At 66.0% G+C, this 25926-nt stretch overlaps 1 protein-coding gene across 1 annotated transcript; it reads right to left on the reverse strand.

Annotated features, from left to right (window-relative positions):
• Window positions 1-600: 600 nt before the first annotated feature.
• COL16A1 (collagen type XVI alpha 1 chain) lies at window positions 601-25507 on the reverse strand. The gene is made up of 70 exons (XM_054395454.1): window positions 25432-25507; window positions 23366-23428; window positions 23129-23246; window positions 20674-20797; window positions 20309-20584; window positions 19641-19721; window positions 18505-18636; window positions 17438-17491; window positions 16463-16498; window positions 15964-15990; window positions 15735-15797; window positions 15548-15589; window positions 14479-14523; window positions 13668-13703; window positions 13459-13521; window positions 13316-13360; window positions 13138-13233; window positions 12956-12994; window positions 12683-12727; window positions 12411-12446; window positions 12103-12219; window positions 11974-12009; window positions 11849-11884; window positions 11667-11753; window positions 11507-11554; window positions 11322-11357; window positions 11119-11172; window positions 10645-10761; window positions 10524-10559; window positions 10283-10390; window positions 10037-10159; window positions 9912-9965; window positions 9770-9811; window positions 9570-9605; window positions 9287-9340; window positions 9150-9218; window positions 8992-9045; window positions 8837-8863; window positions 8691-8756; window positions 8551-8604; window positions 8416-8469; window positions 8268-8321; window positions 8102-8146; window positions 7898-8014; window positions 7612-7647; window positions 7280-7360; window positions 7072-7116; window positions 6706-6750; window positions 5370-5423; window positions 5209-5262; window positions 4864-4917; window positions 4690-4734; window positions 4525-4578; window positions 4410-4445; window positions 4095-4157; window positions 3375-3446; window positions 3161-3214; window positions 3034-3078; window positions 2798-2842; window positions 2648-2701; window positions 2521-2574; window positions 2353-2403; window positions 2123-2212; window positions 1980-2015; window positions 1796-1840; window positions 1509-1697; window positions 1359-1425; window positions 1085-1261; window positions 895-972; window positions 601-803 (listed from the first exon to the last, which is right to left on the reverse strand). Exons 1-70 carry the CDS (start codon window positions 25505-25507, stop codon window positions 601-603), a joined length of 4848 nt encoding a protein of 1615 aa, XP_054251429.1.
• Between the last annotated feature and the right edge of the window lie 419 nt (window positions 25508-25926).

Raw genomic sequence — 25926 nt, forward strand, 5'->3', positions numbered from 1 at the left:
CTGGAAACTGCCTTCAGGGGAGCAGGTCCAGGAATAGCCCAAGAGCAGGGCTGGGATGAGCCAGGGAGCTGGGCTGAGATCCCTCCAGAGGCAGGACTGGAATCTCTTCGAGCAGGACTAGGATTCCCCCAAGATCAGAGCTGGGATCGCCCCAGGAGCTGGTCTGGGATCCCTCCAGAGGCAGGGCTGGGATCTCCTGGGATCAGGATCCTCCAGGATCACGGCTGGGATCTTCCCAGGATTTCCCCCACCGTCGATCAGACCCAGTGCTGAGAGGCAGGAGGATGCTCAGGGGCACCGTGCCCTCAGGCAGAGGCTGGCAGAGCAGCGTCCCCCGGGGACAGGGCTGGGGACAAGGACAGGGCTGGGACAAGGTGGCGATACGGCCGAGAAAGGAGGCGGGAGGCAGCGGAGCACCAGCACAGGTGTATTCGGCCGGGCAGGATCCACCTGCCCTCACGATCGATCGCGACAGAGCTGTACAACACCCACCCCACCCCTGCCCCCCGCCCGGGACAGGCACAGCCCCCGGCACAGCGGGGAAACAATATTAACAGCAAAGGCGAGGGGCGCGGCGGGCACGGCGGGCACGGGCACCCCTCAGCCGAAGGGACCCTTGACGTTCTTAGGCTGGAAGAGAGGCTGCTCCAGGGGCACGGCCCCCAGGCACTCTGCCGGGCTGCAGTGTCCCGTCTTGCCCGGCTGCCCCGTGGCACCCGGGGGGCCAGGGATGCCAGGGATGCCCTGCTGTCCCACAGGGCCTGGGGGACCCATCTTCCCGTAGCCTGGTGGTCCTTGGGGACCTGGAAGAAAGAGATGGAGAGCAACAGGCAGGTGGCAGATTGTGGGGCTGGCAGCAAACTCCTGGTGGCCAAGCAGAGGGAGGAAGCTCACCTGGGGGTCCCGGGGGGCCACTGTCCCCCATCAGCCCAATGCCCTTCTCACCCTTCTCTCCTTTGGCACCCGGCTCACCTGCAGGAGGGGTGGGTGGAGAAGGGTGAGACCTTGGCATAACCACCATGGCGGGGGTGGGGACAGACAGACAGACACACACACCAGGAATGCCCTGGGGAGCAGCACCTACCCCGCATGCCCGGCACGCCCTGCCGCCCTTCTCTGCCAATCTGCCCTGGCATCCCCGGGGAGCCGGGGGGTCCCGGCCTGCCGGGCAGCCCATCCTTTCCTGGGGGTCCAGGTCTCCCTGGGGATGCCACCATCTCCACCGGGAATTGCAGGCGGGAGGTGTAGTAGGCCATGCGCTCTGCGGGGGCACAGCGCCACGCTCAGCACTGGCAGGGGCGAGGCGATGCCAGGGTGCCACCAGCCCTCGTCCCCACACCTCCACACCCCCCTGTTACCATCAAACATCTTGTTCAGCTCCTGCCGGATGAACCTCTTGATCTCGTCGTAATTCACCAGGTCTCCCTGGGGACACACACAGGGGGGCGCTGCCACCGTGCCCCGTGGAGGGCAGGGCGTCCCACCCAGCGTGCCCACCCCCTCCTTACCATCATCCCAGGGGGGCCTGGCAGCCCGGGGCTGCCCGCGGGTCCCGGTGAGCCGGGGGGACCCCTCTCTCCTGCAGGTCCCCTCGGCCCCACGAGGCCCATGGAGCCACTTTTCCCTGGTCCCCCTGGCATGCCAGCTCTGCCCTTCTCCCCGGGGTAACCTCTCTCTCCGGGGGATCCAGCTTCACCCTGCAGAGAGGAAGGACTCAGCCCTGGCACCCCCAGCACCAGGCATGGATGTGGGGTGCCAGGATGGCTGCAGTAGCACAGCCAGGCTCTCCCCTCACCTTCTGGCCAGCGGGTCCTGCAATGCCAGCCTTTCCTGGGGGACCCTGGGGAGACACAGAGGAGCAGGATGGCAGAGATGTCCCCACCATGGGCACCCTGGCGACGCCACGGTCAAGCCAGAGGATGCCACAATCCAGTCCTGTGTCCTTCTGGGCAGGAGAGTGGCAGAGCCCACACCAGTACCTCTTTGCCAACTGGTCCATCCGGTCCCTGCTCCCCCTGCAAAATCAAAGTGGGGCAGTTTGAGAGGGTGCCTGGCACAGTGCCACCCTCGAGGTCCCTGCTGCACGGGCTCTGTGCCACCCCTTGTGCCTTGCTGCACTCACCGGTGGTCCTGGGTGGCCTGGGGGTCCTGGCTGCCCTGGCATCCCTGGCAGACCTCGCTCGCCCACTGAGCCACGCTCACCCTTCAGCCCCTGCAGGGAGGTGGGAGGGAGCCAGGAGCGTGGGGGGCAGCATAAGGTGGGGATGGTGACCCCAAACCCACTCCCTGTGGCACCCACCCAGCCCCTGCATCCTGCAGCTGGGGCTGTGGTGGGGCAGGGTCTGTACTCACCACTCCAGCCATGCCAGGAGGTCCTGGCTGCCCTGGGCTGCCTGGGGGTCCCTGGGGGCAGAGAGAGGGGGGTCAGCTTCGGGGGAGTCGTGGGTGATGCCCTCACTCCCTGGAAGGAGACCCCACGATGGGGTCCTGCCGTGCCATGGGGGCACAAATCCAACTTACAATGAGCCCCGGGGGTCCCTGCCGGCCTTGGGGTCCCATGGGTCCGGGGTCACCCTGAGGAGGGCAGTGTGATGAGGGGGGGCACATCCAGCTTGGGGGTCCCATGCCCACCCAGCCAGCTACTCACCTCTGCTCCTGGCCGGCCTGTGCTCCCTGGGGGGCCTGGTTTGCCACAGTCCCCCTAAAACGAGGCAGGGACATGATGGAGACCCTGACCCAGGACCAAGGTCCTTGGGGCTGGCACCACCACGTGTCCCTCAGTGCCACCACCACTCACCTTTGGGCCTGGCAGACCTGGGTGCCCTGTCTTCCCCTTGAAGCCCTGGAGGGACAGAAGAGCTGGGTGGGGGGGGGTCCCAGCCCCAGCAGCAGACCAAGGCAGGTGACCCCAACCCCAGTCTGCACTGGGCACCCCAGCTCACAGCACTGGGTGGTGGGACCCAGAGTGCTGGCTGCAGGGACGTGCCAGGCACTGAGCACCAGGCTGAGGTGGCAAGGAAGGCTGGCACTTACCGGAGGCCCCATCATCCCTGGGAGCCCAGGGGGGCCAGGGTCACCCTGGAAGGAAAGAGACACAGGTTGGGGGTGTCCCAGGAGGGTTGCAGGGTGGCCAGCACCCAGCCCAGCCCCAGAGCCTCACCCGCAGCCCAGGCTTGCCATCCTTGCCATCCAGTCCTTCCAAGCCAGCAGGGCCCTGTGGGGACAAGGGGAGGCTGTCACAGGGTGGTTGGCACCAAGGGGCTCTGGTTATCCCTGAGGGACCTGCTGCAGGTACCCCTGACCATGGGAACAGGTCCTGTCCCCTCTGTCCCCAAGGGTGGCATGGGGCACACACTGTCACAGGCAGGTCTTACCTGGATGCCCGGAGGTCCAGGGGGTCCAGGTGGCCCTGGCATTCCTGTGGGGCCACGCATGCCCTCACTGCCCTACAACAGCCACAGGAGATTATGGGAGGTGCTGGGGCTGGGCACCCCTCAGCCATCCCTAAGAGCAGGGGCCAAAACCAGGCACCAGCCCAAGGGATGCCAACACCAGCCCAGGGGATACCAACACCAGCCCAGGGGATACCAACACCAGCCCAAGGGATGCCAACACCAGCCCAGGGGATACCAACACCAACCCAGGGGATACCATCACCAGCCCAAGGGATGCCAACACCAGCCCAGGGGATACCAACACCAACCCAGGGGATACCATCACCAGCCCAAGGGATGCCCTCACCAGCCCAAGGGATGCCAACACCAGCCCAAAGGATGCCAACACCAACCCAGGGGATGCCCTCACCAGCCCAAGGGATGCCACCACCAGCCCAAGGGATGCCAACACCAACTCAAGGGATGCCAACACCAGCCCAAGGGATGCCCTCACCAGCCCAGGGGATGTCATCACCAGCCCAGGGGATGCCAACACCAGCCCAGGGGATGTCAACACCAGCCCAGGGGATGTCATCACCAGCCCAGGGGATGCCAACACCAACCCAGGGGATGCCATCACCACCCTAAAGGATGCCACCACCAGCCCAGGGGATGCCACCACACAGCCACATCCTGGTGACACTCCCCCATGGCATTCACCTTCTCAGCTGCAGGTCCTGGTGGCCCAGCAGGACCAACCTTCCCCGGGAAGCCTGGGGGCCCCTAAAGAGAAGAGAGGTGTGGAGTGAGTAGGGGGCACCACCATGGGAGAGCCCAGCCCCACAGTGCCCCCACCTCCCAACTGGGGCTTGCTGTGCCCACCTCATCCCATGGGATGTGGCTGTACCCCCCTGGTAGAAGCTCCCCATCCCTATCCCTGCCTGGCTGCCCAGCCCCGTGGGCACACAGAGCCAGGGCTGAGCACCACCTCACGCTGGGGCAACCCTCCCAGCAGCCCTGCTGGCACATACTCACTGGTGGTCCTGGGAAGCCAGGCTGGCCCTGGAAACCCTGCAGAGAAAGGAGAGCTGAGCTGGACCCCAACAGCCTCACCCTGCCCCGGGGGGGGTCCCAGGGACCCCTCACTCACCTGCTCCCCTTTCTCTCCAGCACTGCCTGGGAGCCCTCGCTCACCCCTAGGTCCCTGCAGAGAGAGGGGGAGAGGTGGGTGGGGAGCACCTCACGGCACCCCTGGCATCAGGACCACCACCCCCCTCCCGCCCACAGCCCCCCAGGAGCCCGAGTGGGGACCTACCGCTGGCCCCGTGGGGCCGGGGAGCCCATCCAGGCCGGGGGGGCCCTGGGAAGGGATGAACAAAGTCAGGTGGATGCGGCTGGCAGGACCCCAGTGCCAGTCCCCATGGGGAAGGGGGGCGCCTGGGATGGCCCCCAGCCCTTCTGCCCCTGGGGCACAGCCTCAGGGACTCACCAGTTCCCCTTTCTCCCCAGGGGGGCCCACGTAGCCTCGCTCACCTTTGATGCCCTGGGGAAGGAAGGAGAGGAAGTCCCTGAGCAGGGCAGGGGGCAAGCAGGGACATGCTGGGCATGGACAGGGCACGGGGCATGGGTGGGAGGTGAGGGACAGATGGGGCACGAAGAGGGCACCAATGGATGTGGCACCAGGAGTGCATGGGGCAGGGACATGGATCAGCCCTGCAGGGAAGTGACACCTGGTGCCCATTGGTGCCCTGGCAGTGAGGACCAAGGAGGGATGTGGGGACCCAGGAGGTGGCTGGGGGCTGGCACATGCTGCCCAGCTCCCCACAGTACTCACGGGAAGGCCAGGGGGCCCTGCAGCACCAGGGTAGCCAGGCTGCCCCGGAGGTCCCTGTGCGGGAAGAGGGCGATGCTGAGCCACCTGCAATGCCCAGCCAGGTGCCCAAAGCCCACAGGGCACCACTGTCTCCCCTGTCCCCTCCCTCCCACGCTGCTCACCGGCTCCCCTTTGGCTCCAGCAAGCCCAGCAGGACCACGATCCCCCTGGAGACCCTTCGGAGGGAGAAGAGAGGAGTTGCAGAGGGTCTCTTGCAGCCCCTGCCCAGGGCTGTGCCCACCTGGCAGAGCCTGGAGGGTCAAGGATCCAGGCACGGCCCATGGGATCTGTGACCTCTGCCAGCTCCCACTGCCCAGCACCTCTCTGGGCACCAAGCAGGACTCACTTGGCATCCAGCTGGGCTCCCTGCACCCACGGTGCCAGCCACGTGCACTGGGTTCGGTGCCCAGGAGTGGCTGGGTACACTTACACCGACACAGGTCACAGCTGCCTGTGCCCCCTGTGCCCTGCAAAGCTCAGCACTGGGGTTGCCCAGCTCTTGGCACCCCAGCCACTGCCCAGGACACGCTTCAGAACACAGCTCCTACCTGGTGCCACCCACTGCCTCCCCACCCTCCCAGGGGCACCATGGGCACGGGTGACACAGCCAGGAGCCCCCGGGCTCTGTGTCCCAGCAGCACTGGGGGGGAGGGGTTAGTGGGGGGGACGTGGTGCCAAGGAGGCTGGACAGGACACGCTGGCACACCGCAGAGCGACGACCCCAGAGCCCCACAGAGCCCCACAGAGCCCCACACAGACCGTGGTGTTATGGTGGCATTAGTGGACGAGGGGACAGGAGCAGGACACGGCTGGCACGGGCAGGATCCTGCAAGAGCCATTGGCACAGCCCTCTCACCACCTGGCGCTAGGAGCTGGCACGGGTGGGAGCAGGAGGATGGAGATGGAGATGAAGACTGAGATGGAGATGAAGATGGAGATGGTGGTGGAGCCTGGCAGACCCCAGGGCAAGCCAAGGACCAGGGAAGGAGATGCCCAGGCAGCACGATCTGCACAGGAGGACCCTCCCAGCCCCCACAAGTGGCACCCCTGGTGCCACCCAGTGCACCCAGCCTGGGAGCTGTGATGAGCTGTGGGCACCAAGCCCGGGCAGCAGCTCCCTGGCACACCAAGAGCAGTCGAGTGGAGCCAGCCTGGTGGTTGTGGCCATCCCTGGCACGCTTGAATCCCATGGCAGTGAAGGAGTCCAGGATGGGGCACTGGGCACAGCGAGTGCCAGCTCCCCGAGCTCAGGAGGATCATCCCTGACCTGCAGACCCCCAGCTGTGCCCAGACCCTCTGCCTGGTGCTGGAGGAGGTGGAAATGGCAGGATGAAGATGGGGTGGAAATGGAGTGGAGCAGCTGGGCTGCAGCTGCTGCCAGGTGGGGGGACAGGGGCAGGGGGCAGAGCCAAACCAAGCGGCAGCGACAGAGGGCACAGAGCGGAGCTGGGTCCTTACGGGCAGTCCGGGCGTGCCAGGCGGTCCAGGAAAGCCTGGAGGGCCCTGAGGGGAGAAACAGGGAGGTCACAGCCTGGAAACGGCACCCAGGAGCCCGGGCTGAGCCCTCGGAGTGCCACGGAACAGCCTGGCACAGGTGGGATCCCACTCTGGCTCCAGGCTGGCACTGCCTTCATCTCCATCTCCAGCCTTGCCGTGCTGCACCTCCTCCTCACCGTGGCCCTGGTACTCTGCCCATCACCTCGGCCTCGGGGCAGGGTGCCAGGACCCCTTGGCAACTTGCAGTGGGGGGCACCGAGCCCCTCAGGACCATAACGTGGTGCCCATGCAGCCTGGGAGCCCCCCAGCCCGGGCAGGGGTACTTACGATGGGCCCGGGTGGCCCTGGGGGTCCTCGCAGTCCAGGTGAGCCCTGGGCAGAGGTGAGTTTGGTGTCAGCATGGTGGGGGACAAGGAGCTGGTGCCACTCCAGCTCTGAGGGGCACCGAGGGACCTGGCACAGCCCCCAGGAAGGGCTGGCATTGGGGGGGGGGGGAGTGGGGGGCAGGAGGAAGAGGGACAGGGAGGGCACCCACCTGCTCGCCTCTCTCACCAGGGATGCCCGGAGCCCCTGGCAGCCCAGGGTCACCTGCACAGCCTGGGTCAGGGCTGTCACCCTGTGGGTAATAGGCACACATCAGGACTCGGTGCCAGCTCTGCCCCCACAGCGCTGCCAAGCCCTGCCAAGTGCCCGCCTGCACCCAAGCAGCCACTGCTCCCCCAAGCCCCTGTTGCTCCCACAGTGGAGGGAGGGTGCTGGGTGCTGCCCCAGCAGGCACCATCCCTGCAGCACCCCTGGGCACCAGGGAGTCGCAGCTGGGTGGCAGCAGGGGCAGGGAGAGGGTGCCAGGTGGCACAGTTCACTCACCCGAGCCTCCTCCTCTCTTGGGAACTGGGCAAAGCACTGGAAGAAAACCCAGGAGTCAGGTGGCAGCAATGCATGGGTGCCTGCTTGCATGGTGGGCAGGACCAGTGTGCCCAGAGCGTGCCCAGAGTGTGCCCAGGGCGTGCCCAGCCCAGCAAGTGCCTTGTTTTGCACGGGTGCCACACAAGCTGATGCCTCAGGAGCTTGGGAACATCTCTGCACTTCCTCCCAGGACCCAGCAAGCCCAGAGGGCACTGGGATTCCCTCCCAGAGGTGGGCAACTACTCACCCGGGCACAGTTCTCGCTGCCAGGGGCTCCTGGCATGCCCCCATCCCCCTTCTCCCCCTTGGCACCGCTGGGTGCCTCGAAGGCTGCCTGCAGCTGGGCACAGTCCCCGCAGAGGGTCTGGGAAGAAAGAGGGAGTCAGGGGCACCCTGAGGGGCCCCTGGGCATGGCCCGTGGCAGCAAGGTGCCCTATGCCCACGCTCTCACCTTCAGCACCTCCATGTTCCTCTCAGCCATGGCTGCCAGCGGCCCCTGGAAGAGATGCAGGAGGGGAGGGGACAGTGGCTGGGGAGGGGGCAGCAGGGTGGGTGGCCACAGGGTGGTGTGCCAGGCACAGCCACTGTGCCACTCCCATGGGCACGCTGCTACCCACCAAGTCTCCAGCTGGTCCAGGCAGTCCTGGCAAACCATTGTGCCCTGGCATCCCCTGCAGCCAGGGAGAATGAGAATCCTTCAGCCCCACAGCAGCAGCTGGGCAGGGCTGGTGCCCCCTTGCCCACCACCCAGCTCCCAGCACTCACCTGCCGGCCTGGGGCACCAGGGGGACCTGGGGGGCCAGGGGCTCCGGGGGGGCCCTGCAAGACCCAAAAACACAAATGGAGAGGGGAGTGGGGGTGAGGGGGCTGGGGGTGCAGTGCAATGCAGGCAGCACCCACCTGTGGGCCCGGCTGTGGCTGCCAGGTGATGCCAGTCCACAGTCCTGGGGCTCCCTGGGGATCAGAGAGGGGGGAGGGGGTTCAGTGGGGAGGGGAGAAGGGGAGCTGGGGGGGTACTGGTGGGCACTGGTGGTGCTTACTGGCATCCCAGCGTAGGTGGGGTCCTGGCGGGGGCCAGCTGGGCAGGCACACTCCCCAGGGTCTCCCTGCAGAGAGGAGGGGTGAGGGCAGGGAGGGTGGCACAGGGGTGGCACAGGGGTACAGCTCAACCCAGACCCCCACTCACCTTCTCACCCTGGGCACCCTTCTCCCCCTGTCAGGAGGAAAACCAAAGGTGGGCGTTGGCAGGGGGCACCCAGCTCCCCAGCCCATGCCCCCCACCCACGGCTGGGGCAGCAGAGGGGGGCACAGCTTGGCACCCACAGGTTGCTCTGTACCTACCGGCTGCCCGCTGGACCCTGGCACCCCGGGAAGCCCCTGCTGCCCTTCGGGGCCCTGTGAGGAAGAGGAGGGTGAGGAAGCTCAGCTCTGGGCTCGGCTCATGGCACAGCAGGGGCCAGGAGAGGGTGGAGATGCCCACCCCGGAGGGCAGGACTCACCGGGGGCCCTGTGACACTGGCTCCTGGTGGCCCAGGGGGTCCTGTGGCACCTTTGGGTCCCGGAGACCCCTGCAGAGGAAGGACAGCAGGAGTGGGGGGGGAGGGGGGGCAGGGAGGGCTGGGGGATGCTCCCTTACCTTGGCACCTCTCTCTGCTGCCATCCCCGGGGGGCCCTGGGGTCCGGGAGGGCCCTGGGGACAGGAGGGGACATTAGCTCCCCCCCAGCAGCCCCAGGCAGCCCCCTGCCCAGCCTGCCACGGTGACAGCAGTGCCCCCAGGGTGGCCTGGGCAGGACCCTGCTGCCATCTCCCACGCTGGGGTCAGGGGCACGATGCTGCAGGGGCACGATGCCCCTCACCTGCAGGAAGGGGGAGGCTGCCCCAAGTCCCTGGGCTGGGCAGCCCCAAATGGGTGACTTACAGGTGCCCCTGGTGGTCCCCTGCTCCCGGGCTCTCCCTGGCAAAAACAGAGTCTGTGAGAGCTGGCACAGCCACCTGGCACAGCGTGGCATAGCGAGGAACAGCCTGGCATAGCAAGGAACAGCATGGCATGGCAAGGAACAGCCTGGCATGGCATGGAACAGCCTGCCATGGCACAGCACTGGTGCCCCACACACCCACCTGTGGTCCTGGCTGGCCAATCCCCTGCGGTCCTGGCTCACCCTGAGGAGACAGAGGGGCAGTGAGTGGCCCCAATGCCCACCCAGTGCCCAGCCCCAATGCCCACCCAGTGGCACCCAATGCCCCCTGCAGCCCCACTCACCTGCAGCCCCTTCAGTCCAGGGGGCCCCTGAACCCCGGGCAGTCCTGGCTTCCCCTAAAACACAGCAGCATCAGCACTGTGCCCTCAGCTGGGCACCAGTGGCACTGTGGGGAGGGGGCACTCACGGGTCTGCCCGGCTGGCCGATGCCCGGGGGGCCCTGGTCCCCTTTGGCCCCAGGTTGTCCTGGGATGCCAACCAGGTCCGAGATGTCCCCATGAGGAGCAGGACTGGGCACACAGGCATCTCCCTGCAGAGGAGGGGGCACAGGAAAGGAGGTCAGGGTTGGGTGAAGGGTGGGTGAGGGTTTTGGGGGGGTGGGTGACACCAGGGTGACAGGATCTGGGTCCCCACACGAGCGTGGGGGTCTCACCTTCTCGCCTTTGGGACCAGCTGGACCCCTGATGCCAGGCTCACCTGACAGCCCTGGGACCCCAGCCATGCCCGGGGTGCCCGGATCCCCAGGGCTGCCTGCATCCCCCTGGCAAAGAGAGGGGACAAGGCTGGCACAGGGCAGGGGGGGCACATAGCCCTCTCCCAGCTCCACAGCCCGGGGTGGGGTTGCAGCCCCCTCTGCCACCCCCAGCCCCTCTGCCACCCCCAGCCCCTCTCACCTTCTGACCCTTCTGGCCAGTGGCACCAGGTTTGCCCTGGAGGAACAGAGGAAGGGCTCAGGCCAAAGCACCCCCAAAAAGGGGCACCCATGAGCTGGGAGGGGGTCGGGGGGGCACTCACCACTTTGCCTGGGGGTCCACCCTGGCCTCTCTCCCCTGGTGGCCCTGGCACAGCCAGCACTGTCGCTGCCCCTTCGAGTGCCTGTGGCACGGGAGGGCACTGCCCACAGGGCTCACCCTGCAGAGAGGACATCCTGGTGGCATCAGGGAGCAGGGCGCTGCGGGTGCCCTCCCCACGCAAGGAGTGGCCCAGGGCTCAGGTTTGGGGGGGGGGGGTGTTGATGGATGGGGCAGAGAGGGGGATCCCCGGGGCGGAGGGAGGTCCCCGGGGCAGGGGGAGGTCCCCGGGGCAGGGAGAGGTCTCCGGGGCAGAGGGAAGTCCCCGGGGCCGGAGGAGATCCCCGCGGAGGGGGGAGGTCCTCGGGGCAGAGTGAGGTCCCCGGGGCAGGCGGAGGTCCCCGGTGCAGAGTGAGGTCCCCGGGGCAGGGGAAGGTCCCCGGGGCGGGGCGGGGGGGGTCCCCAAGGCAGGGCTCACCTTGTCTCCTTTGAGCCCCCGCACCCCTGGGTCCCCCTTGTGTCCTGGGAGCCCCTGCACCAAGAGGTCACAGCAGAGGTGAGACTGCAGCCCCCAGCCCCCAGCTCCCGGGCTCCCAGCACCCTCTCTGGGCTCCCAGCACCACCCCTGAGCCCCTGGACCCCCTCCCTCCCCTCCCCCTCCCCCCAGGCCCCCACACTCACCGGGCTGCCCGTGGGTCCTTTCTGGCCACCATCCCCCTGCAAGACACCATGGGCATGGGCATGGGTATGGGCGTGGGCATAGGCAAGCCCCAGAAGCAGCTGAGGCTGCTCTGACCCCATGGGGCCATGGCTGCTCCCTTTGGGGGGTGCAGAAAAGGGGGGGGTGGGCATAGGGGGCCACTCACCTTCTCACCCTTGACGCCAGCCAGCCTGGGCAGTCCTGCTTCACCCTGCTGAACCCCACCATGGTTACACACCCAGCACCCACACAGCCCAGGGGGTGCCAAGGGTGCCCCTCTGGCCTGGGGGCTGGGGGGGGGGCGCTGCTCAGCACCACAGACTCACCAGAGCTGGGTCACCCCCGAGCCCCTCGCTGGGAGCCCGCAGCAGCGCCGCCAGGACGTGGGCATCACAGGACAGGCAGGAGTCCCCCTGCCAGGGCGAGCAGAGGGCACAGCTCAGGGAGGGGTGCACAGGGGCTGCCCACCCAGAGGGTGGGTGGGTGGGACGGAGGGACAGACACCCACCTTCTCCCCTTTCAGCCCGTGGATGCCAGGATCCCCCTGGGAAGGAAGCGCAGGACTTGGGCTGGGTGGTGCCAGCAGGGGCCGGAGGGTGCTTGGCATCCCCAGCCCAGCCCCGGGTCACCTACCCTGTCCCCTTTGGGTCCTGCGGGGCCAGGTCTGTCCTGGGGAGGGGGATACAAGGAGGGAGCGTCAGAGGTGCTGAGCCAAGCCCCTGCTGCTCCCCGCCCCCTGCACGCCCCCCGGCTCAGACTCACCGAGACCCCGTCCTTGCCGGGCGGTCCTGGCGCTCCCCTGGCTCCCGGCTTGCCAGGCAGCCCCATGGCACCCAGGGTCCCCTCGGAGACCGTGGGGCACACCTCACATGGCTCACCCTGCCCGTGGGGACAGTGAGACACAGTCCCAGGGCTGGGGGTCCTCAGGGCGGTCCCTGAGATGCCCTCAGCAGCCCCGAGCCCAGGGGATGGGCACTGTGGAGGAGCTGTGCTGGCAAGGGCTGCCATGCCCATGGCCATGCCACGGTGAGACATGGCACAGCCCTTCACCAGGCTGCCACTGCACCTACCTTGTCACCTTTCGGCCCCAGCATGCCAGGGGGTCCCTGTGGGCAGAAGAGAGGGAATGAAGCAGCTTCAGGGAGCCTTGAGGCCAAGGTTTGCCCTGGCAGTGCCCCCCTAGGACCTTCCAGCTCCTGCCACCAGCCATGGCATGGGACAGTGCCAGTCCCAGATGATGCCACCAGCTCCCCCAAACCCCTCTCCATGCCTGAGCTGGGATCCCACCCCCACTCCAGCCAAGGAACCCACAGGTACTCATGGGTACCCCAAGGGTACTCACAGGTGTGCCAGGCGATCCTCCAGCGCCAGGAGCTCCTGAGCTGCCCTGCAGCCAGAGATGGCAGAGCCTGAGCCCAGCCACAGCCCTCTGCCCCCCCCCCAGCACCTCTGTGCCCCCCAACCAAGCCCTGGACCACCCAGTCAGGGCTTGCCCAGTGGCAGCACCACAAGCCAGCACCAATTCAGCCACCACGGGTCCAGCTCAGGTCGGGCATCCCTGGCACAACCCACTGCAGGTCAGGGGGTGGCCAGGACCCCTTGGCCCCCAACTCACCTTTTCTCCCTTTGGACCTGGGGGGCCACCAGGGTCACCCTGAAAGGAAGAGAGGACATTGTCAGCCCTGCCCAAGCACCTTGGCTGGCCAGCCCCACCGAGTGGTGATACCAAGCCATAGCCACCACGTGCCCAGCCAGGGATGCCACCTGGGCACAGCACCACGGCACAGGGGTCCTCACCGGCTTCCCTGGAAAGCCAATCCCTGGAGATCCTGGCTTCCCTGGGGGTCCTGGCTCACCAGCCAGCCCCTCAGGACCCACCAGCCCAGGGTCACCCTGGAAGGCAAGAGTGGCTGTCAGCATTGGCACTGCCAACCAGGTACCCCAGCCCCCATCCACCCCCCAAGCCCCCACCTACCTTCTGGCCCTTGGGGCCCACCACACAAATCTCTCCAGGCCGGCCCTGCCAGGAGGGGGGCAGTGTGAAGGATCCATCCCATGCCCACCAGATGCCCAGAGGGTGCCCCAAGGGATGCCCAGGTGCCACCTGGCACTACTCACATCACGACCCGGGCGCCCTGGCTTGCCCTGCAGTCCTCCATCGCCCTTCTCACCCTTCTGGCCCTGTGGAACAGCTGAGTGCCACCCATCTCACCTGCCACGCTTCTCAGGTTGGCACTGGCAGGTCCTGGCACCTCTGCTGCCACCCTGGGAGCCGTGAGGCAGTTGCCCCACTGCAAGGCCAGGACCCATAGGTGGGCTGGACTTACCTTCTGCCCATCAGTGCCAGCTGCTCCTGGGAGACCCTGTGTGGGAACAGCAGGGAAAAGTGGGTGCCCAGGGGTGTGCCTGAGCAGGTGCCCATGGGTGTGCTTGTTCAGGTGCCCAGGGGTGTGCCTGAGCAGGTGCCCATGGGTGTGTTTGTCCAGGTGCCCATGGGTGAGCTCATGTAGGTGCCCATGGGTGTGTTTGCCCAGGTGCCCATGGGTGGGATCATGTAGGTGCCCATGGGTGTGTCTGTCCAGGTGCCCATGGGTGTGTTTGCCCAGGTGCCCATGGGTGAGCTCATGTAGGTGCCCATGGGTGTGTTTGTTCAGGTGCCCATGGGTGGGATCATGTAGGTGCCCATGGTGTGTTTGCCCAGGTGCCCATGGGTGAGCTCATGCAGGTGCCCATGGGTGTGTTTGCCCAGGTGCCCATGGGTGAGCTCATGTAGGTGCCCATGGTGTGTTTGCCCAGGTGCCCATGGGTGTGTTTGCCCAGGTGCCCATGGGTGAGCTCATGTAGGTGCCCATGGGTGTGTCTGTCCAGGTGCCCATGGGTGTGCTTGTTCAGGTGCCCATGGGTGGGATCATGTAGGTGCCCATGGGTGTGTTTGCCCAGGTGCCCATGGGTGAGCTCATGTAGGTGCCCATGGGTCTGTTTGTTCAGGTGCCCACTGCACCTTTCCCCTCCCCACCCCCCCCACCCCAGGAACTCTCTCCTCAGGGTCCCAGCCCAAGTCCCCCCAAGCCCCAGCCCAGGGTACCCACAAGGTACAGGCTGAGGGCACCACCCGGTGCCCCGTGGGACCTCACTCACCACTTCCCCACGCTGCCCCTTCTCACCCCTCGGCCCCTCGGCACACTGGGGAGGAAGAGGAGGGAGTGAGGTGAGCAGCAGGGGCGGGGGGGGGTGCCAGGGAGGGCTGGGGGGGGGGTGACAGAGGGATGAGGGGTGACAGAGGGATGAGGGGTGACAGGGAGGGCTGGAGGGGGACAGGGAGGGCTGGGGGGGGACAGGGAGGGCTGGAGGGGGACAGGGAGGGCTGGGGGGGACAGGGAGGGCTGGGGGGGGTGACAGGGAGGGCTGAGGGGGGGACAGGGAGGGCTGGGGGGGACAGGGAGGGCTGAGGGGGGACAGGGAGGGCTGGAGGGGGGTGACAGGGAGGGCTGGGGGGGGACAGGGAGGGCTGAGGGAGGGACAGGGAGGGCTGGAGGGGGACAGGGAGGGCTGGAGGGGGTGACAGGGAGAGCTGGGGGGGTGACAGGGAGGGCTGGAGGGGGGACAGGGAGGGCTGGGGGGGGGACAGGGAGGGCTGGGGGGGTGACAGGGAGGGCTGGGGGGGACAGGGAGGGCTGGGGGGGGACAGGGAGGGCTGGGGGGGACAGGGAGGGCTGGGGGGGTGACAGGGAGGGCTGGGGGGTGACAGGGAGGGCTGGGAGGGGGACAGGGAGGGCTGAGGGGGGGACAGGGAGGGCTGGGGGGGTGACAGGGAGGGCTGGGGGGGAACAGGGAGGGCTGGGGGGGGTGACAGGGAGGGCTGGGGGGGACAGGGAGGGCTGGGGGGGGTGACAGGGAGGGCTGATGGGGGGACAGGGAGGGCTGGGGGGGGTGACAGGGAGGGCTGGGGGGGGGTGACAGGGAGGGCTGAGGGGGGGACAGGGAGGGCTGGGGGGGTGACAGGAGGGGAGGGGGACAGGGAGGGCTGGGGGGGTGACAGGGAGGGCTGGGGGGGGACAGGGAGGGCTGGGGGGGGGACAGGGAGGGCTGGGGGGGGGTGACAGGGAGGGCTGGGGGGGGACAGGGAGGGCTGGGGGGTGACAGGGAGGGCTGGGGGGGGTGACAGGGAGGGCTGAGGGGGGGACAGGGAGGGCTGGGGGGGTCTCACCTCTATGGGGCCACCAGGGTGGGATCGCACACAGTCAGCACCCTGCGGGAGGGGACAGACGGCTCAGGGGCTCTGCCCACACTGGGCATGGGCAGGGGTGGGGGTCCTTGGGGGCAGCAGGACCCCCAGGCACTGGGGACCCTCGCAGGGAGCCCCTCCAGGGCAGGACAGGGCAGGGGACACTCACACGTTGGCCTTTCTCCCCCTTGCCACCAGCGGTGCCAGGCAGACCACGCTCCCCCTTCCCGCCCTGCAGCAGAGGGGAGGTGACAAGAAGGGGCCATGGGCGTCCCCCGTGCCCATGTGTGTGCCCACAGCTCCCAGGCAAGGGTGCCCTGGGCACAGCTGAGGGGCTGCCTGGGCACATTCCTGCTGCAGCTGGGCTCTGTGTGTCCCTGAGGGGGTGGCAAACCTACCTTTGGGCCGGGGGGGCCGAGTGTGACCTGTGGAGAGGGGAGAGAAGTGACCCCCAGCACCCAGAGACCTGCAAGGGGACCCTGCCCCAGGCAGCAGCAGCAGAGAGCTCCATCCTCATCCTCATCCTCCCAGCACCCTGTCCCCAGGGGTCACCCTGGGAGCTCCACGGGGCACACGGGGTCCCAAAAACCACACCACCCCCTCCCCCCCCCTCCTTGCCATCAGCCCCATGCCTCCAGCCAGAGGTTGCCATAGGAACAGAGCCACATCTGGAAGGGATCAGGCACCTTCCTCCCAGCCAGATGTTACTGGAGCCCAGGCCAGGAGGAGCTGCAGGTCCTGGGGGGCTGATGGTGATGACAAAGCAGTGGGGGGGCACCCCCCAACCCAGCACCTTGGTGGCTTTTGCCACCCCAAGCTCCCAGCTCAGCCTGGCAGTGGCTGGGTCCCCATCTCCCCCCAGCAGCACCAACCAGGGCTGCCCAGTGGCACACTCACGTTGGCTGAGGGCATCTGCGTTGAGCAGGGCGGGCACTGGAAGAGACAGGGTTGGCAGCTTGCACCAGCTGCAGCACTGCCCCTGGCACCCACAACCCCACGGCCGCTGCCCCACTCCCCTGGGCACCTCAAAGCCATGGGGCTTGCCTAGCAGCACGTCTCCCACCAGCCTCGGGGTGCCCATGTGGGCACAGGGGGATGCCCAGGGTGGAGGAAGGGAAAGCCAGGAGAACGTTTTCCCCCTGGGCATGTCCTTGGGCAGAAGAGGAGGGCCCTGGCCTGGCACCCAGCTGTCCCTGTGGCTTTGTGGCTTGACCACAGCTCCTCCAGGCCAAACCAGTTCTGCTCCAGCACGTTCCCACGGGACTGGAGTCGGAGGAGGCTACCCAAACCTCATGCCCAGGTGCTGGTGCCAGCAGGGCTGAGTACAGCTCCCCTCCATGCCCCCCTCCCGGGGTCCCATCTCCTTGCCCCACACCTCACCCCCTCACTGGAGGTCCCCAGCTGCCTGGGGGGACCCTGTCACCCTGCACAGAAGTGACATGGAGCAGAGGGTGGCAAGAAGAGCCAGGCAGGCTCATAGCCCCCACGCCCCCCAGGTCAGGCTGCTGGAACCTGTGGGCACCCAGGGATGCCCAGCAGGATGCCAGCAGGGTGCGGCCAGAGCCATGCAGGGATGGGACAGGGGATGCTCTGGAGACGCTTCCCAGCTGCTGGCAGCGCTCCGGAGAGGCTGGGAGGGAACAAAGAGGCTCTTGGCCGCGGCTGGGACGGCTCCAGCAGCAGCCGCAGTTCCTGCTGGGGGGAGCAGAGCTGCAGCTTCCGTGGGCGTCCCTGCGGCAGCAGCTTCCGGAGTGCAGCAGGGACAGAGCCAGCCCAGGGGGCAGAAGGGGCTCCCAGCACAGCCCTGCCACTGCTGGGGTGCCAAGCGTGCCAGGCCTGGGGCAGCTGGGCTCCTTCCCCACCTCTTCTCACCTTCTCCCCATGGTCTCCCTTCAGGCCAGTTCCCCCGGACTTCTTCACTGGTTCCTGTGGAGAGAAGAGCACCCATGGGTGCCCCCTGCCTGTGCACCTCTGGGTTAGCTCTCCTGCCAGGGACGCCCATGGGTGCCACCCCTCCATGCACCCTGGGTTATCCTGCCAGGGACACCCATGGGTGCCACCCCCCCATGCACCCTGGGTTATCCTGCCTTGGGCACCCATGGGTGCCACCCCTCCATGCACCCTGGGTTATCCTGCCAGGGACACCCATGGGTGCCACCCCTCCATGCACCCTGGGTTATCCTGCCAAGGACACCCATGGGTGCCACCCCTCCATGCACCCTGGGTTATCCTGCCAGGGACACCCATGGGTGCCACCCCTCCATGCACCCTGGGTTATCCTGCCTGTGAACCCATGGGTGCCACCCCTCCATGCACCCTGGGTTATCCTGCCTTGGGCACCCATGGGTGCCACCCCTCCATGCACCCTGGGTTATCCTGCCTTGGGCACCCATGGGTGCCACCCCTCCATGCACCCTGGGTTATCCTGCCAGGGACGCCCATGGGTGCCACCCCTCCATGCACCCTGGGTTATCCTGCCAAGGACACCCATGGGTGCCACCCCTCCATGCACTCTGGGTTATCCTGCCTTGGGCACCCATGGGTGCCACCCCTCCATGCTTCCTGGGTTATCCTGCTTTGGGCACCCATGGGTGCCACCAGCCTCAGGCTCAGCCCCAAGCTGGTGGCTCTGCTGGTGCAGATGGGCAGTGGGGCTGCAGGAGCCATCCCCTCCCTCAGTCCTCAGCATCTGGCTGTGCCCAGCTCCCCTCCCTCCCCTGGCACCGAGCCTGGCACGATGGCAAATGCGAGGCAGGACTTTTCCGGGGGCTGAAGCAAGGTGACTGCTCGCTTGGCAGTGCCAGGAACCCATCACAGCCGCCAAGAGCTGCCCACCCCACGGGGCTAGGAGCCATCCCCATCCAGGATGGAGCCCTTCGCCAGGGTGAGGACCCTGTGCCATGCTGCCAGAGGGACGCTGGAGGGGTGCTGGAGCTCACCATGCCCAGCGGCTCCTCCAGGCAGAAGCAGCGAGTGTAGAGCCTGCCCTCGGGCTGCGGGGAGAGCTCGATCAGGTTACTGCTCTGCAGCAGCTCCGCCTGCCGCCGGGTCTTGGGCGCTTCAGGAAGGCACTGCTGGGAGAGGTGGGAGGCGCTGGGGGGCTGCTGGGGTGACAGCTGGGAGCCCCAGCCCTGCCTGAGCAGCCAGGGGGGATGCAGGAGGGATGAATCCTGCACCAGGCCCCACGATGCCCCAGGCATTGAGAGTCATGGAGCTGCCTGGTTGGGAAAGACCTGCGGCAGGGGCTAGTGGTCACTGTGGCACTCTGGGGCTGGGTCTGGTGGTCACTGGCACTCTGGGGCAGAGTCTGGTGGTCACTGTGGCAGGTCTGGTGGTCTGGCACCTGGGGCGGGTTGTGGTCACTGGCACACTGGGGCAGGGTCCTGGTGGCAGGGTCTGGTGGTCACTGGCACCTGGGCAGGTCTGGGGGTCTGGTGGCTGGACACTGGGGCTGGGTCTGGTGGTCACTGTGGCACACTGGGGCAGAGTCTGGTGGTCACTGTGGCACTCTGGGGCAGGGTCTGGTGGTCACTGGCACTCTGGGGCAGGGTATGGTGGTCACTGTGGCACTCTGGGGCTGGGTCTGGTGGTCACTGTGGCACTCTGGGGCAGGGTCTGGTAGTCACTGTGGCACTCTGGGGCAGGGTCTGGTGGTCACTGGCACACTGGGGCAGGGTCTGGTAGTCACTGTGGCACTCTGGGGCTGGATCTGGTAGTCACTGTGGCACTCTGGGGGCCCTCAGCTCCTCATCCAAACAGCTTTTGAACCCTTCCAGGGATGGGGACCCCACCACCTCCCTGTGCAGCCTGTGCCAGTGCCTGCTGACCCTTTGGGTGAAGAATTTTTTTCCTAATACCCAACCTGAACCTCCCCTGAAAACAAGGTTTAGTTTGGGTATCTAGAGAGACATCCCAGGGCTGGCAGAGAGCTGCCCTCTACCCCCAGCCACCACAGTGACCCACAGGAGACCTGCCCTCACTGTGCCTCAGTTTCCCCTCTGGGGAAGACCCTGACTGTGCAGGGTGATGCCATGACCTGAGTGGGGCTGGAGTGGGGGTTTAGGGAGGGACTTACCCCACTGGTTGAGATCTCACAGCACCCTTCTTGCCTGGCCAGCTCTGCGTCACAGTAGATCTGAGCTTGCTGGAGGTCAAACTGCAGCAGGGACAGGGCAAGGGGTCAGGGGTAGGCAGGGACAGGTCCTGCTCCACAGGAAGGGACAGGGCAGGGGCTCAGGGGTAGGCAGGGACAGGTCCTGCACCACAGGAAGGGACAGGGCAGGGGCTCAGGGGTAGGCAGGGACAGGTCCTGCACCACAGGAAGGGACAGGGCCGGGGTCACGGGTAGGCAGGGACAGGTCCTGCACCACAGGAAGGGACAGGGCAAGGGGTCAGGGGTAGGCAGGGACAGGTCCTGCTCCACAGGAAGGGACAGGTCCTGCACCACAGGAAGGGACAGGTCCTGCTCCACAGGAAGGGACAGGGCAGGGGGTCAGGGGTAGGCAGGGACTGGTCCTGCTCCACAGCACAGACAAGTCCTGCACCACAGCAGGGGCAAGTCCTGCACCACAGGAGGGGGACAGGGCAGGGGGTCAGGGGTAGGCAGGGACAGGTCCTCCACCACAGGAGGGGGACAGGGCAGGGGCTCAGGGGTAGGCAGGGACAGGTCCTCCACCACAGGAAGGGACAGGGCAGGGGGTCAGGGGTAGGCAGGGACAGGTCCCACCCCAGTGGGGCACTCACCCTGACCGGGGTGCCACGCACGGCATTCAGCCCCAGGAAGGTGTTGCCCTCTGGGACCAGCGCCCTCCAAGGTGCCAACGGCTTGGAGAGGATGGAGGCACAGTCGAGGTGGATGGAGATGGCATGGCCCTGCAGGGCCACCACCACCTTGTGCCACCGCCCGTCGAAGAGGGACGCCACAGCCTTGCCCGCGAAGACAGCGCTGACGAAGCCGGTGCCCAGCGCCCTGCCCTGGAACTCCAGGCTCTTCTCAGGGCCATGCACGGCCAGGGAGAGCTGGGCAGAGAGGGGAGAACACCGTGCTTGGGGCCAGCTCCTGGCTGTGCCCCTTGGTGCCAGTGCAGCCCCGCAGCCCCGGGTGGTACCTGGGGGTAGCCTTGCCGGTCGGTGACCTGGAAGAGATACCACTGCTCCCCGGTGCTGTTCTTCTTCAGCAGCAAGGTGAAGATGAGGGTGAAGGCAGGGGGCAGCCCGTGGGGAAACACCTGCCTGTGGGGACAGGCAGCAGGAGCAACCAGACCCTGCACCCAGCTCCACCGAGGCTGGCAGCAGCAGTGGCCCCAACAAGCCCCCCCACCCCCCCCCCCCCGGATGGCACCTCCTGGCAGCATCATTCCAACAGCCCCCATGGGAGCTGCTGGGGTCTGTCCCACCACAAATGCCATCAGGGGGTGGATCCAGCCTGGCTCTGGAGCTGTTCCTGCCTCAGCTGGACACGCAGGCTGTGGCTGCAGCACTTATTGGCCTGGGAGCTGAGCGTGAGGCAGATGGCACAGACACTTCTACCCATCCTGGCACAGCTTGGGGAGCTCTGACTGTGCCCCCAAAGCTCAGCCACACATCCCTCATGGGGATCCATCCTTGGCCAGCTGGATGCACACTTGGTGGAGGGGACCAAGCCCAGCCTGCCCCAGCCACCTCCAACCACTGTCCCCATCTCTGCCCTATCACCTCCAGCTCACATCCTTGGCAGGGGAACCATCACCAGACATCCAGTTTTGTCCCTGGGCAGCTGGGAAATGCATCCCTGACTCCCACAGGCTCCATGGGATGGATGCTCTCATCCCACCCACCTCCCACCAGCAGCCTGGTGCCCCTCACACAGTGGGCAGCATGGCAACTGGGCTGTTCCCCAGTGGGACTGTGCCCAGCTTGCCCACACTCAGCCACTGGAAAGATTTGCTGCAGGCTCTGCTCTGCTCCCAGCCTCAGCTCCACCACACCAGAGAGTTTCCAAGCCACTGCTCTGGAGCTGGACCAAGGCATGGAGAGCAGGCCAGACCCAGTGGTCCCCTCTGCTCTCCAAGGGGCACAGGGTTGTTCTTCCTTGCTGGGCAGTGAGGAGCGGAGCTAGGTTGGAGGGGCACCCATGGGTGCCCATCTGGAGCTTGCAACCTGGCAGCCAGGACCAACCCCATGCTGAGGACATTCCAGGGCTGGCTTTGGGCTGCCACAGGCACCCCGCCAAGAGCAACACCAGCCTGGGGCATCTGCCATCTCAGAGCCATCTAAGGACTTGGCTGCCCAGGTCAGGAGCCAAGGCTGGGTCTCCATCCCCATCCGGAGAGCCCCATGCCCAGTGCAGCTGTGTGCCAGCCCCAGAGCAACGTGGGGACACAGCAGGGCTGGTGCAAACCACAGCAGCTTCCTCCAGGAACAGCTCCTGAGGACATGGACCTGCTCCCACCTTGCCACGCTGCAGCATCCCTGCCAGCTCCTACCCCTTGGGCACAGCTGGGCAGGACGTGCTGGAGACAGCGTGGCCAAGGGCTGGTTCTCTGTGTGCCTTCCCCCAGCAGAACCCCAGAGCCCCAACAAACCCAGCAGTGCCTGCTTGGAGCTGTGCAGCATTTGGAGCTTGTCTAGACCCTGGTGAGCTCCTGCCAAGCTGAGGCCAGCAGCCAGAGCAGCCACAGAGCAGCCACAGAGCTGTGGTTACGTAAGGGCTGGCCGGGACCCAGCCGAGCTGCTGCAGCTCATGATTTACTTTCTAGGAGGAAAGGTGGTTTGGGGCAGCCCCCTCCCAGCACCTCTGTGTCCCCAAGGGTGACCTGGAGCTGCCTGACCTCTCCAGCATGACTTCAACCACAGAACCAGGGAGGTGTTGAGGTTGGAAGAGACCTTGGAGATCATCAAGTCCAAGCAGTCGCCCAGAGCTCACCATCCCACTGCTGCTGCTGAGCCACCACCACTAAACCACAGCCCTCAGCATCACATCCAGCACCTGAAGGGGGCTACAGGAGAACTGGAGAGGGACTTTTGATAAGGACCTATGGTGATAGGACAAGGGGCAGTGGTTTGAAACTAGAGCAGGGGACATTTAGGTCAGACATTAGGAAGAAAATCTTCAGCAAGAGAGTGGTGAGACACTGGAATGCGTTGCCCAGAGAAGTTGTGGATGCCTCATTCCTGGGAGTGTTTAAAACCAGGCTGGATGAGGCCTTGAGCAACCTGGGCTGGTGGGAGGTGTCCCTGCCCACGGCAGGGGGTTGGGACTGGATGAGCTTTAAGGTCCCTTCCAACTCAAGCCATTCTAAGAATCTATCCACCTGTCTTTTAAGCACCTCCAGGGATGGTGACTCCACCACCTCTCAGGGCAGCCTCTTCCAGTGCCTGGCAACCCTTTCTGTGAAGAAATTTTGTCCTAATCCCCAAGCTAACCCTCCCCTGGCACAACTTGAGGCCATTCCCTCTTGTCCTGTCACTTGTTGCGTGTGAGAAGAGACAAAAGGACAAAGACTTCCCCATTAAAAGCCATGGGGATGGTGGCCAGCAGTGCTTTGGCCACCAAAGGCCACCCCATCAGCTACCCACACTCACTGCGTGGGCTGGACCAGTGGCACAGCACCCAGCCTCAGCACCACTGGTCCCCTCGGGTTGCGGATTTTCTTGATGGAGGAGATCTGCAGCAGGTCAAAACGTTTGATCAGGTTAAAACCTGCAGGACAGAGCAGAGGGGGTGAGACCCAACCTGGCATGGGGCTGATGATCTCCAGGCAGGGCACAGAGACCGCCTCTGGGGAGTTGGGGCTGCATGGGGACCCCCTCTTTCCTTACCTGTGATGTTCTTATACTTGTCCTCAACCAGATCTTCATCCCAGAGCTGTGGGCATGGCTCCCCTGCAAGGCAAACCAGCACCACGGTGTCCCCAAGGGCATGGGGTGGTTGCACCAGCAGGGTTGGACCATGCAGAGCCCCTCAAGCCCTGGTGGTTCTCAGGGTGATGTCAGGAGCTTGCTTCAGCCTCCCTGGCACACTGAGCTGGGCTGGCAGCTGTGGGGCAGCACAGATCCAGCAATCTCTGCTCCCACGGCAGCTCTGGTTCCTTGCCAAGAGCCCACCAGGAGAAAGGAAGTTTGGAAGGGAGCAGAGGTGAGCTCAGAGCTGGCCCCAGCCACCTCCAGCAGCAAGTTCACCAGGTGAAAAAAGCTTTTCCCATGTGCTGCCTGCTTTGCCTCAAAACAGCCCCGTGGCTGGAAGCAGCATCAGGAGACTCGGATGGGTGCCACGGACACCCAAGGCGAGCAGCTGAGCCCCAGAGCTGCCTGCTGGCCTTCCTCTCCCAGCCTGGTGACATCCTCAGGTCTGGTGGTCCTCAGGGACAAGTGTGAGGGCCCAGCCAAGGCTCAGTGAGAGGCTGAGGTGCAGGAAATGCCATGTCAAGCTGTGCTCCTGGGGCTGCTGGTGCTGTTTGACACCACGCTGATCTATGATTGCTCCAGCAGCATCAATCCACCTCCTCCAGATGTTGGGAAGTGTGAGAGCAAGGAAGAAACAAGGGGGTATGGAAAGAGGGACTTTTTTTTTGTCTCCATGCACACCAGCCCTGGAGCAGGGCTGACCCTGGATGATTCACTCACCTCTTCCCCAGCCCATTCCTGGGGGGCAGCTCACTGCCCACCACTGCTCAGCTCTACCCAAGAGCCCAGTCCCACCGTGATGCTTCTCCCCCAGGAGGGCCACTCGCTTGCACAGGGCCAGCAGCAGCACAGGGAGGTGTCCCTCATCCCCAGGACCCTCTGCAGCAGTGGGGGCTGTGGTTCTGGGGCCATCCCCACAGGCACAAGTCAGCTCCCTCCCGCCGGCAGTGAGATCATCCACAGCAGGGCAGGGGGTGGACAGCAAGGTCCAAACCATCCTGGGCACGATCTGCTTTGAAGCCTTTCCCACCCCCCCAGTGCTCTCCTTAAGGAAAAACCTCACCCCTCAACTCCCACCTCCCTAATGAAGGGTCAGGAGCCAGGAGGCCGTGCCATGAAGAGCAGTGGGCATGGGTGCCCACCGTGGGGTCCCACGCACATGGGCAAAGATGGGTAGCCCCTGGGCCCCCCTCGGGAGGAGCCGTCGCTCCACCCCCCTGAAGACTGATGCAACCACGGCTGGGCTGCCAGCAGCTCCTCCCCACCAGCCGCCTCCAGCTCACCCTGAGCTGCGGCCAGCTCTGTGCTGGGACCCACACGCAACGGCCCCACAGCCACGGGAGACCCCCACAGAGACCCCCACGGCTCAGTCATCATCCCCTTGTCCCCAGCTGCATGGGGGCAGCCCCAAGCTCTCCACCGTGGCCCAACCTCTTCTCACCTCGCAGGCAGAAGCCAAAACCCCCCTCAGGAGCTCTGAGCATCCTTGGCACCGCCCGGAGCGGTCCTGGCTCACCCACAGAGCAACCTCTGCTCCCACCCAGCTCCTGGACAGTGCCACCATCGCTGCCAGCTGGCAGCAGGCACCCGGCGGCCGGAGCAAGGCCAAGCCCCCTGGCTCCGTGATCACAGCCTGGGTGTGGGGCTAGGCTGCTGCGGGGGTGACCCCGGGCTGGCTCCCCGCGGCGGGGCTCGCTCCTCTCTCCCTGGCCCCCTGCCTGCACGGGATGCTGAGCAAAGCCCCAGAGCCAGGATAGGCAGAACTCAGCAGCAAGATGATGTCCACAGCCACTGCTCTGGCCACCAGCATGCCCCTGCGTGTGGTCCTGGCACAGCGTGGGCAGAGCACGGCTCACAGTGTCCCCTGGTCACCTCTGCCCCGTGATCTCTGGTGCTAACTGTGCCCGTCCCTGCCGTGGGACAAGCAAGGAGGGGGCTGCTGCCATGCAGACCCCCAAGCTCTCACTCCCGGTGCCGCTTACCTTCTGCTGCTGGCAGCTCCTTCCCCTCACAGGCACTGATGAGCCCCACAAGCGTGAGGGCCCAGAGACCTCTCATGGTGCCCACAGCAGCAGCCTGGGGCCAGCACGGCTGCCTGCAAGGGATAAAGGTCAGGCAGCAGTGGGGCAGACACTGGTGGGCACTGGTCCATGCTGGGGCACTGCCAGCAAAGCCACCAGCATGGAGCTGATGCTCAGCCATGGATTGGGGTCAGTGTGGTCCCCATCCAGTGATGGATTCCCCCCTCAGCTCCACACCCATCCAAAGCACACAGGGCAAGCCCCAGCATTCCATCATGGATGGGTTCAGTCCATCCCCAGCACCCAGATTTCCTCTGGACCTCCAGAAAGGCAGAGGCTGGGGTGCCCCAGAGCAGAACTGGGTGTCTCCTGCACAGCACCCCCCGGAAGGGTCTCACTCCCTCCCATTTGTGTCCCCCCCTACAGCACTATGTGGAGCCCCGGGGTGGCCCAGGT

The sequence above is a fragment of the Indicator indicator genome, chromosome 33, assembly GCF_027791375.1.
Source record: "Indicator indicator isolate 239-I01 chromosome 33, UM_Iind_1.1, whole genome shotgun sequence".
Lineage (NCBI taxonomy): Eukaryota > Metazoa > Chordata > Aves > Piciformes > Indicatoridae > Indicator > Indicator indicator.